Source organism: Benincasa hispida, chromosome 1 (genome assembly GCF_009727055.1).
Source record: "Benincasa hispida cultivar B227 chromosome 1, ASM972705v1, whole genome shotgun sequence".
Lineage (NCBI taxonomy): Eukaryota > Viridiplantae > Streptophyta > Magnoliopsida > Cucurbitales > Cucurbitaceae > Benincasa > Benincasa hispida.
This window is the reverse complement of record NC_052349.1, coordinates 79,861,839-79,873,245: the sequence shown is the minus strand read 5'-3', so window position 1 is coordinate 79,873,245 and position 11,407 is coordinate 79,861,839. Positions and strand designations below refer to the sequence as shown.

Here is an 11,407-nt window from a genome sequence, read left to right as displayed (position 1 = left end):
TATGATAATCCATTTGAAAAAAAAAAAAATTAAATTTGAATTAAAATAAGCATTTAAAGGGTTCAAATGATTATAGATATAAAAAAGCAAAGGAAATAAAAGCGATATAAAATATTTAAATTAGAAAAAGAAAAGATACCTTAAAAAAAAGGGAAAACTGAAAATAGTTAGATAAATTGAGATGTTTTGATATTAAAAAACAAAATCTAAAATAAAAAAATGGAAAAATATGTGGATAAAATGAAATAATTAGATAAATTCATATTTGAGAATATAAATTTGATTAAAATTAAATATTCAAACCAACTGATCCCGATTTTGGTAAAGTAAGATTTTGTTCATTATCAAATCTATAACGAATTATAGTTAATTACACTGAATCTATGGATTATGGAGTGCATTTTAGGACTTCGAAAAAGTCTGTATCAGGTGGAAAAGAAGTAGTTTGCTATACTTGAAAATTTTCGTGTTTTGCTAATTTTCCAAATGAAAATGTAATTAATTCTATATGACTAAATATCCCTTACTAAAATGACAAAAAATGCACACATGATAGGCTTTGCTTATCCATTATTGCTCTCGACTCTGGCTCCTTGTTGTACCTTCTTCCTTCTCCTTCTTCATATCTGCAAGCTTTCTTCTTCCATTTTTTTCTTCTTCGTTCTACATGCTTCTTTTTTTCTTCATTCTACTTTATTCGTTCTACAACCTCAATCTCTTTTCAGATTCAAAGATGGAAGATGGAGTGAAATACTTTTTTTCTAATAAGATGAAATATAGAGAGTGAGCATGAATCAAAGTAAGCCATCCGTTCAAAAATTCCTACAAATCTTTACTTTTTCTGAACAAATTAAAATACATATTATTTACATTATATTCACAATAGTGAAATTTTGTTAGGATATAATAGAAATGTTCATTCACTTTTTTAAAATATATATATATATATATATGTCTGGACTAATTTAACCATCTTCAAGTTGATGATATTGATTGTATAAGTGCTTAAAGTGCACATTTTAACTTACTTTAGATGGTCAGTGCAAAGCTAAAAATTTGAACACATTGATTCCATTCATTCCCGTGCTTCACCTTGGGGTATTTCCCTTAGTGTGGTTAGCGAAACTTACACTTGTTATTAACAAATTATGACTACATGTATTTGCATTTTTTTTTCTTAATCGTAGGGTCCAAACTCCCACAAAATGGATAGCTAGTCATCACTCTACAATGTTGTCACATAAGATAAGCATGCTCTTCACTTGTTGGTTCGGCGAAATAAAGTTTGTCCACTCATTCAAGTGCAAAAAACCACAATAGAATCACACAAGGTACGCAACTCTTACACATTACAACGGATTACTAAAAAAAAATTCAGATCTACATTAGAAGTTAGAATATTGATAAACATCTTTATCATGATTATGTTAAATAGATACGTGCATGCATATACATATATATACACACACATATATAACAAAAATCCAACTTGAAAAAAACTTACGTACCTAGGATCCTACTATTTTAGAGTACAATTAATAATGTTTGTCAAATTTTTATGACTAATTTTTTTTAAAAAAAAAAAACTTGGCCAAGAAATTTAATTCCATAGGATCTGTCATTAAATTGTACTCGCATTTGAAAATCTAATTAAAGAGAAAATAATTCCAGATTTATTGAGAGAATAAAGACAAAATTTAAACATTTAAAAATAGAAAACTAAAATGGATAAAACGGGAGATTTCTAAAAATAAAAAAAAATAAGGAAAACTTTTATACAAAATAACACAATTTTAATAAAACATAAAGTCTATCAGTACCTATCAATAATAGAAACATAAATAGTTTGACAGAAATACATACAAATGGAAATCTATCAATATCTATTAGTGTTTTTTTTTATTTGCTATTTTTATAAATAGTTTGACATTTTTTTCTATCTGTAAAAATTTTCCTAAACAAAAACCAAAATGAAATTTTAACCTAACAAATATAACAGAATAAATTGAATAAAAATTGAAGCATGGACTAAGAATTAATTTAACTGTTACAAATATGAAGTTCACAGCTCAAAGAGCCATCATAACTGACTTAACAACATATGAATGAATATAAGGGTTCATCATCATCATCATAGCAAATCATGAATGCTTATATAGATCAGAGGGCTAAAACAAAAAGCTAAAATGGAGGACATTTACCATAGAAACCAAACTTGTAACCAAGATTTTTTTTGGTAGAAGCTAATAATGATGGACACAACAGGCAGCCACAAACCAATCATGTGGCTCAGGTACTCTTCTTTTTCTGTAATACAGCAAGATTCAGCGTCTTGGGGATATATCTTCCTCTTTCTTAACCATCTTCAACTGGGGAAAAAATATTACAGTACATCAAATCCAAAATCACCTAGACAGATTATTACCGAAGTTAGCTCGAGCAACATTTGATTCTGTTTAAACCCGATTCGTCTTTGATGTTTATTTTCTCCCCCTGGGCAGGGACAGAGGAAGCAGATCCATTTTCTCCACCTTCAACGGCCTTCTTGCTTACTATGTGATAGATCTGAGTTAGGACCTCGGCAAATGCTTTCTCGACATTGACTGCTTCTAGTGCAGAGGTTTCAATGAAGTACAGTGATTCCCTCTCGGCATAGGACTTACCATCTTCAGTTGGAACAGCAACAAGGTGCCGAAGATCAGATTTGTTTCCAACAAGCATCACGACAATGTTCGAATCTGTGTGGTTCTTCAATTCCTTTAGCCACCGGTCCACGTTCTCGAATGTCGCATGACGAGTGACATCATATACAAGAAGTGCACCAACTGCTCCACGATAGTAGGCACTAGTGATGGCACGGTATCTATAGACACAGAAGCCACAAAGATATGAACATCCCATTCAATTTAATGACAACCTGAGAGATTGTAAACTAGATCCTACAATCATGCAGTCTAGCAGAATCGTATCGATGAATAATGAAGTGATATTTTCGACTGATTTAGAAAAAGAATTGTAACCCACCACAGAAATTGCAATTTACTAGTAAACACGTATTGCAACAATAAAAAGTAAAACCATAACTAAAAAAAGTTGGAAAACACATCAAGAACTGCAGATCATTTTATTTCCTTCCTCAGATCGTTACTTTGTGGAAGGGGAGTGCTCGGGAATGTTAGTGAAGATTTCATAATTGTTAAGGAGTGTCGCCTTTATTTCTTTTAGGTAATCCATATATAGAAGTTTCAGCTTTTATGAAAGCTTGGGCTAATTTGACAAAAACAATAAAAATTCTTAGGAGTGAGACTAAAAGCCACAACAGATCTGTTCTATATGTTGAACGAAATTCTTGAGTTCCATTGAGAATAGAAGTCCAAGAACTTATGACAAAAGTTCCACACACAATAACAATGTTCCAGCAGATGACATAGTTTCACTTGCTAGTAGGATACTTTAAAGCACTTCTAAGTAATGATAACACACCAGTTTGAGCTTCTCTTAAAATAGGGAATCAATGGCACTAATTGTGATCAAGAACCCTGCTAAATGCTAACCCAGAGGCCAGAAGAATATAAATTTCATTGAAATGTTATGAAATCTTGGTTTTATTTATTTATTATTATTATTTTGATTTTAATCTATCCCTCCTTGGAAAACAGGAAGCGAATTCCTGTAGAAGGAACCTGAATACCTTTATACTTTCTCGGGAGACAGGGGAAAGAATAATTGAAAGAATCAAAACACTCTCTGTTGCTAATATAAATTATAAGAGATTTTTTTAGGAAAAAAAAAAAGAAAAAGGAAAAAGAAAAGAAATGGCTGAGAGCACACGATCTACAAAACAGAAGAAATCCAAAGTCTTCCTCAACAAGGGTCCGCAAGTCCCAACTACTTCATTAACATCTATTAAATGAATTCTTCGATGCCTTCTGAATCTAAGCTTGCAGCAAAATTACCCTTACAGCCATGGAAGTTGAAGAACAAAGCCGCAACATAACACAATAAGACGAACTTCACGAGCATTAACAAACTCAATTGAGGCAGAAGAACACAAGATTGAGAAGAAAATACAGTTTCCATTAACAGATCTAGGTTATTACAAGCCTCACGGCAAACCAGAAGATGCTAATTAACCAAACCCCAGAAATCAGAGCACTCAAAGCCGACAGAGCAAACAGTAAGCAGAAAGCAGAATCGAAAAGGGGAAGCAACAAGTGAGAGGGAAAACAAAAAAGAAGGCAAGAAAAGAAGAGAAATCCAGAGGAAAGAGAAGAAAGAAAACCTTTCTTGGCCAGCAGTGTCCCAAATCTGAGCTTTGATAACTTTACCATCGACGTTCAAGGTCCTGGTAGCGAACTCGACACCAATGGTGGATTTGGACTCGAGGTTGAACTCGTTCTTAGTAAATCTGGAGAGCAAATTGGACTTACCGACGCCGGAGTCCCCAATCAGAACCACCTTGAATAGGTAGTCATAATCATCATCAGCTCTGTAACCAGCCATTGTCGCTTCGATTTACCTCAAACTTTATGGATGAAGAAGAAGAAGAAGAAGAACAGATAAATGGAAGCGAGAGAGAGTTACTGCGAGGAATGAGAGAAAAAGAAAAACGATGAACTGCAAAATCAAGTGGGGGGAAGAGTGTGAAATCAATAAAGGATTATGTTTCGGGAAAGTAGCCCTAAACTATGGAAGTTTTGTATATATGACCTTTAATTTTTTGAAAATATGAAATTTGACCTGCTTTTTCACAACAATTTCGTGTCACAAAAGTCTTTTTTTTTTTTAATGATTATTTATTTTTTTTCCTCGTTTTAGTTCATTTTCTAGCTCTCGTCTTGAATCTTGCTCCTTTCTTGGCTCTTTTTTCTGATTTTCATTCATTTGAGAGATCTTTCTGTGAGGAAGAAGAAACAACTTCATTCACTTATCAGTTATCAAAGGCAAAATACGAGAAAGATAGATTGTTTAGGGTGTTGAGTTGAGATGGGATGTCTAAAATTCATATATTTGTAGAGTTTAATGTCTGTGTTTAAGTATTTTATGATTATTATTTTTGTTTTCAAAATTTTCTTATTCAATATACTCATCTTTGTTGGAATAAAATATGGATTGTAATTTTTTTTCTTTTAATTTTTAGAAATATGGTTAAATAAGATGAGAAACTAAAGGGAAATCAAAATTTTCTAACCAATTTTTGTCCATGATTTCATTATCATCTTCTTCTTTTTCTTATTCTTCCTATTGTTGCCCTTTATTTTTACCGTCTATGTATCCTTCATCATCGTAAAAGCCAATGCAATGTCAGCACATTTCTTCAACCGTTTTACTTTCATTTCCTCTAAATTTGGAGGATCATCCAAGAACAAATCTTTATATTTCACTAATTCTTATTAGAAAATGTTCCATAAAAAAAAATTCCATTTTATGGTTTTTTTTTGTTATATGTTACCTATTTTTCAACTACATAAATACTTTTCGTCTAAATATTCTTAACACTCATTTGGTATGTGAATTTATTACGTATAAATATTGCACTTAATGTAGACAAAATAATATTTTTTATATAATCAACAATCTTATAACATACTTTAACAATCATTAATCTTATAATAGTTGGAGGTGGTTGTCGAAATTGATTATCGAAGATGATTTTTGCTGAGTTTATAGCTGAAGGTGATTGTTGGAGCCTGAAGTTTGTCACATGAAGGTGTATTGGAGTTGGTTGTCGAAATTTGTCATCGGAGGTGGTTTTTTAATCCTGGAGTTGTGGGGGGAGGGGGGCGAAAGTGGTTGTCAAAGTTGATTATCAAATATGATTTTCGCTGGAGATTGTAGTCGGAGGTGACTGTAGGAGTTGAAAGTTAGTCGCATGAAGGTGGTATTAGAGTTAGTTGTCAGAGTTTATCGTCAAAGGTGGTTGTCGAAGCCTTGAGTTGGTCGTTAGAGTTGCTCGCTCAAATGTGATCATTATAGGTGATTTTCATCGAAGTTTGTAGTCGGAGGTGGTTTTCAAAGCCTACGAAAGTGGTTGTCAGAGTTGGTCATCAGAGTTTGTTGTCAGAACCAATTGATCGTCGAAGTTGGTAGCGCAAAGGTGGTCATCGGAGTTGGGTCATTGGAGGTGGTTGTCGGAGTTAGTTGCATGAAGTTTGTCGAAGCTCGGAGTTAGTTGTCGGAGCTATCATTGGAGGTGGTTGTCGGAGTACGAATTTCGTCGTCGGAATCGTCATCGAAGGTGGTTGTCTGAGCACAGAGTTGATCGCCGGAGGTGCCATCAGAGGTGGTTGTTGAAATTTAGAATTGGTCGTCGGAGTTGTCGTCAGAGGTGGTTGTTGGAGTCTGAAATCAATTCTCGAAGTGTGAATATAGTTTAAAAAATCTTGATTTAGAAAAAAAAAAGTAATAACATTTTGGCTCAATTTTGTAAGCCAGTCTGTCAAATAACTCCAAGGTTTGATTTTAGTTATACCCTGGAATGTGGAATCGTTATGGTCTTGTTTAAATTGATGTTTTTTCCTCCAAAATTTGTAATGATGGTCTTCAATTTTATCAAATATTCACTTAAATTTTTAACTAAATAAAAAAAAACAATATAAAAAGATATTCAAACTTGTCATTTTCAACCTAGTAAACAAGATCGACCATTAAACTCAAGTTGCCATTATGAGTTTAAGTTGTTTTTTCAATGCATTGATTGATTTCATAAATGACTTAAATAACTTTGAACTAAATAAAATATCTTATCCAATCACAAAATTGTTAAAATGACCCAACTTAGATTTTCTTTTAAACATAATTTAAATATAATGATCATTAGAGTTATGAAAATAGAATTTTAAAAACAAAAGATTCAAACAAAACAGAATTATATTTTACGTTTTTAAATATATATTTGATAGTAGAATCAGAAATTAAATTTAAAAATTAGAAAATAAATTTATGAACTATAAAATTAATTATAATTATTTATTAAATATTAGGTTGAATATAAATTATTATAAATTAATTTATGAACCTGTTTTATATTAATTTTTTTAATAATTATTATTTTGTAATATCATATAATATATTATATTAATCAAAGAAAAGCATCTCTACTCTGCCTCATCTTCTTCCCTGAAAATGTCGCCGCTTTCACTGAGGATCCTGCCGGCATCTACATCCAGCCGCACGCCCTCTTTCTTGGACCTCATTTCCGTGCGTTTCACCTCCTCAATGCCTCCAAGATCGTCCTTCGTCATCCTCGGTTTTCCTACCCTGCTGCCAACTGCCTTGTAAGCTACTCCAAACTTCCATATTTATATGTGTTTTTGTGTTAGAATGTAGAGCTCGTGTGTGTTTGGATTTGATGAGTTGGGTATTATTCTTTTGAATTCTATTTATGGAGTTGTGTTTACGTGGGTTTAGCGGGAATTTGATCAGTGGTTGGCAGTTGATATTTATATGTGTTTGCGTGTGGGGGGTGGGGGTGAGCTGGGGTTAAGCATTCCTCTATTTGTGTCTACGCTTCTTAAAACAAAATTCCCTTTGCCCTTTTATGTAGGACTATTTTATTGCAGACATTACATAATACTACATGGTTGGATATTACTAACTTGGTTTTAGTTCATGACTCTATTAAGCATTCTTACTTTACAAATTTGATCAATCGTATTTACCCATTTGTTTACCTTCGACATAAGTGTTGTTGTTTTAGATTTTTCGGATGGAAAGAAATTTTGACAATCACGTGAGTTATAGGTAAGCATCGATATTAACTTGTTGGGAAGATCACATTATCTTATCTTAAAATTTCTTGTGGAGGAACATCAATTATGAAATCAGTGCATTATAAAGTTAATAGAACAATCTCCTGCATATTTTTGTAGTCTGATGGTAGTGGCATTATCATGCAATGAACGGTCGTTAGTAGTGTGAGTATTTTATTTCAGGCTTCATCGAATTGATTTTACCCTATTATTCTTGCTTGTGAATCAGACTTTGTGGCTGAAATCAGACGATGAGTTTTGCACTGAAATGTCAAGTTTAGTTCTTATGGACGAATGCCAAAATGGGATGGATCCAGAGGCAGACCTTTGGCAAAGTGAGGTCTTTGTTTAATTGGAGCTTATTCTAATCTTTACACCACAACCATGTTTGTACAATAATTTTTTAAGTTTGTGAATTAGGTTGGTTGCAGCTTATATATAATCATTAACAGCAATAGATGATTTGTATTAGTACTTCTGTGATACCGCATCTAGTAAACAAACTAACAGAAATAGTTGATTAGGAAGCCCATCCTGAGAAACCTAAACAAAATAGATAATGCCCTGATGTCTGAGCCTATTCGGAAAGCCCAGTTTTTCCTTCAGGAATTTGTATTTAGAGCAAGAAAGGTTGGGAGTTTCCTTGGTACATGGAAATTATTGAAGGTTGCACAACATATTATTTCAGACCAACTTACATTTGACTACTCCTTGGGTTTTTGAAGAATGGGCAGCCAACTGAAGCTGTTAAATCCTTCTCATTGACTTCGGTTTGGGATTCTGAGGCAGTTTTACCCTTCAAAAGACCTCCAAATAGCTCAGCTGGATCATAGTAGACTTGAGCTTCTTCAACCCTCAGGTATTCATCAACCTGTGTAAATATCATACCCAGCCAACTATCAAGAACATAATTCCACACTTTTCATTGTGTTTTTACTAAAAGATCGATTTTAAAATCACTTGTACATATTGAGAGTATGTTTGAGAGTGATTTTGAAATGGTTAAAATTATTTGTCAAGTTCAAAATTGTTCCTAAACATGTCCTTTTAATCATCAAAATTAACTTAATGTTCAATTTTATGCTTCAAACTTGGTATTGATACATTTAAAATTGATTTTGAATGATTAGAATCATGTTTTAGAGCGATTCTGAACATGACAAAGGTGATGTTAACCATTTCAAAATTACTCTCAAACATGTTTTAAATATATTAACTAGTTTTGATATCAATCGTTGGCTATTTATATAATATAGAATTAGACAAGTTTAATCAGGTAGGTTGGTTTTCAAACTTTACCTTGAGAGTTCCCAAGCCATAGAATTGAACCAATTCACCAGTTGGGGAATGTGCTTTGTAAGGTCCTTCAAAGAAACCCCAGTGCCTAAACTTGAAGGCAATCAAAGGAGGAGGTGAATAAACTTCTATAACTTCCCATGCAAATCCTCTTGGAAAACAAGACCTAAATGCTTCATGAGACGATTCAAACGTCTCTTCCTCTGCTTTGTAATATTGAAACTTCTCTGGTAGAGGGCTTTTCAGGAATGCATTGTAGCTTCCAACTCTCAGTGTTTCTTCTCCTGAAAGCCCTTCTCTTCCTGCATGTGAGAGAGGAAACTGAGTTTATATCGAAGAAGCACACACAGAAAATTTAGTTTGGCTAGCATGTTCGTGTCAGACACTTTCACACTCCGACATTTGTTAGACACACATCAAACACTTGCTAGATAGATATATTAGACATTTGAAAATAGGACCAACATTTGTCAAACATGCATCAAACTCTTGTTACCTATACTAAATAGACACAAATATCAAAATAATAAAAGATTTTGAGAGCAAAATGCTTGATGGACTTCGATTTTTCGTTTTGTTTAAAAATGATACTTATTTAAACAAATGAATATTCTAGTAAACATGATCTAGAATTGTTGCAGTGTTGAGTTGAGGTCAGGCACTGCCTGTTAAATTAGGGGATTGCTGCACATATAAAACAGGCCAAACATTCATGAATATCCAAAAGAAATTCTTAGATAAACCTTCTCTAAAATGGTATTCAGTATTCAGTATCACTCATCATAATTAACAGGTTTGTGCACCTTGTTCTATATGAATGATAAAAGGGTCTTCAAAGCCCTTTTTTTCAAGGGGCGATTTGAACAAGAGAGAAAAAAGATGTCCAAAGTTGCTTTTGTAGGAAAATAGAACTTGGATAGAAATCTTGTATCTGCTTATGTCACTCACATAACTTTGTTCAAATAGAATATCTTAAAGAAAAAGTATTTCTATTGTTATGATTCCCCATGGTCCCGTTTATCAAAGAAAAACATCTCTTTAAGTTTGTTGGTTAGTTGAGAAAGGCCTTTTTTTTAAAATTTACTTTTGCATGTATCTGCCAGTTTTTCAGTGTTTGTTTTTTTTCCCCTTTTCTCCCTCTTGAATTTAATTACATGCTATATATTAGAAAACTAGTTACCATTGACAAAAAGCTTGAACTTGTCAGGGTTTATGGTGTTGAAATCCTGTAATTTAGTCTTGTGGGAAAGCTCCATTTCCCATGATTTGACAGCATTTTGAACTGTTTCTTCCAGAGATCCTCTTGGCCACTCCTATCATAAACAAAACAGAGTAACAGATGATATGAGACTTGAGAGAGAGAGAGAGAGAGAGAGATGGAGTGAGATGAAAGGAAACTAATAAACCCCACCCAACTTGGTTCTCATTATATCATTTGCAAATTTGTTTAAATATATATCTCTAATTGAATGGTTAAGAAAAAAAATTAGAAGAACCAACATGCAACTGAAAATGAGATTTTAGAACTCCAGGATGTACCGCAAACGTAGATTTAATAACTTTTACAACCTAAATAGACTAACTCAGTGCTTCAAACATAGACTTATTAATTCTATATACTAAACAATTCTAGACTTCATAATTCTAACTCTTCGCTCAAAACAACACTATGTGAGATCTATTGAGATAAAGAGAGATGATAGGGAAGTAAAAAGTGTAACAAAAGCTGTTGTTTTGGAACTCTGAATGAGATCTAGAGAAAAAGAAAAAAGAGAAAAGGAAAGGAAAAAGTGTAAAAAGAAAACCTTGGTTCTTCCATCTTCAAAAAGCTGGTTAACAGTTTCATAAGTTGGGGGCTTGCCATGCCTCCAGTCAATAGTTGGAGGCTCCAAATGCAAAAAAACTCTGTATTTATCAGGAAGAGGAAGGATTGTTCCACTTGAACTTCCCTCAGTGCCCATGTTTTGATGGATTCCTTGCTTCAACCAAACACTACATGTGGTTTTATAGGTGGACAATGTGACACCTTCCCTCTTCATTTATTTTCATTTGACATTTCTTTTTGAATCTCCCCTTATCCTTTATATTATTTTTTTTTTCTTTTTCTATTATCTTCACAACGAATCCTTAACATAACTTGGTCCATCTTATATCACTTTCCATCCATAGATCTATTAATTTATTATTTTTTTTAGTTCAACAATTGTAAGGTGGGGATCAAATTATTGACATTTGAGATGATAATTGGTATCTTACTTAGTGGACCATACTTGGAGCCTCAAATTGATACTTTCCATCCAACTCAAATGTTACTTGACATATTATAAGAGATAAAATATTGTTTTTTTATACGTTGAAGA

General features: G+C 33.0%; 2 protein-coding genes across 2 annotated transcripts; both read right to left on the bottom strand.

The window, feature by feature from the left end:
- Window positions 1–2,024: 2,024 nt before the first annotated feature.
- On the bottom strand, window positions 2,025–4,636 carry LOC120070028 (ras-related protein RABA1b-like). The gene is made up of 2 exons (XM_039021885.1): window positions 4,283–4,636; window positions 2,025–2,863 (listed from the first exon to the last, which is right to left on the bottom strand). The coding sequence occupies exons 1-2, from the start codon at window positions 4,501–4,503 to the stop codon at window positions 2,431–2,433; spliced, it is 654 nt and encodes a 217-aa protein (XP_038877813.1). The 5' UTR covers window positions 4,504–4,636; the 3' UTR covers window positions 2,025–2,430.
- Window positions 4,637–8,243: 3,607 nt separating this feature from the next.
- LOC120088103 (pathogen-related protein-like) lies at window positions 8,244–11,101 on the bottom strand. Its single transcript, XM_039045205.1, has 4 exons — window positions 10,853–11,101; window positions 10,228–10,360; window positions 9,051–9,349; window positions 8,244–8,622 (listed from the first exon to the last, which is right to left on the bottom strand). Exons 1-4 carry the CDS (start codon window positions 11,084–11,086, stop codon window positions 8,446–8,448), a joined length of 843 nt encoding a protein of 280 aa, XP_038901133.1. The 5' UTR covers window positions 11,087–11,101; the 3' UTR covers window positions 8,244–8,445.
- Window positions 11,102–11,407: the final 306 nt, after the last annotated feature.

Coding starts and splice junctions, on each gene's coding strand:
- LOC120070028 (XM_039021885.1), bottom strand. CDS start 4,503: ATGGCTGGTTACAGAGCTGATGATGATTATGACTACCTATTCAAGGTG. Junction 2,864..4,282: donor GACACTGCTGGCCAAGAAAG/GTTTTCTTTCTT, acceptor CTGTGTCTATAG/ATACCGTGCCATCACTAGTG.
- LOC120088103 (XM_039045205.1), bottom strand. CDS start 11,086: ATGAAGAGGGAAGGTGTCACATTGTCCACCTATAAAACCACATGTAGT. Junction 10,361..10,852: donor TTGAAGATGGAAGAACCAAG/GTTTTCTTTTTA, acceptor TGTTTATGATAG/GAGTGGCCAAGAGGATCTCT. Junction 9,350..10,227: donor GTTCAAGCTTTTTGTCAATG/GTAACTAGTTTT, acceptor TCTCACATGCAG/GAAGAGAAGGGCTTTCAGGA.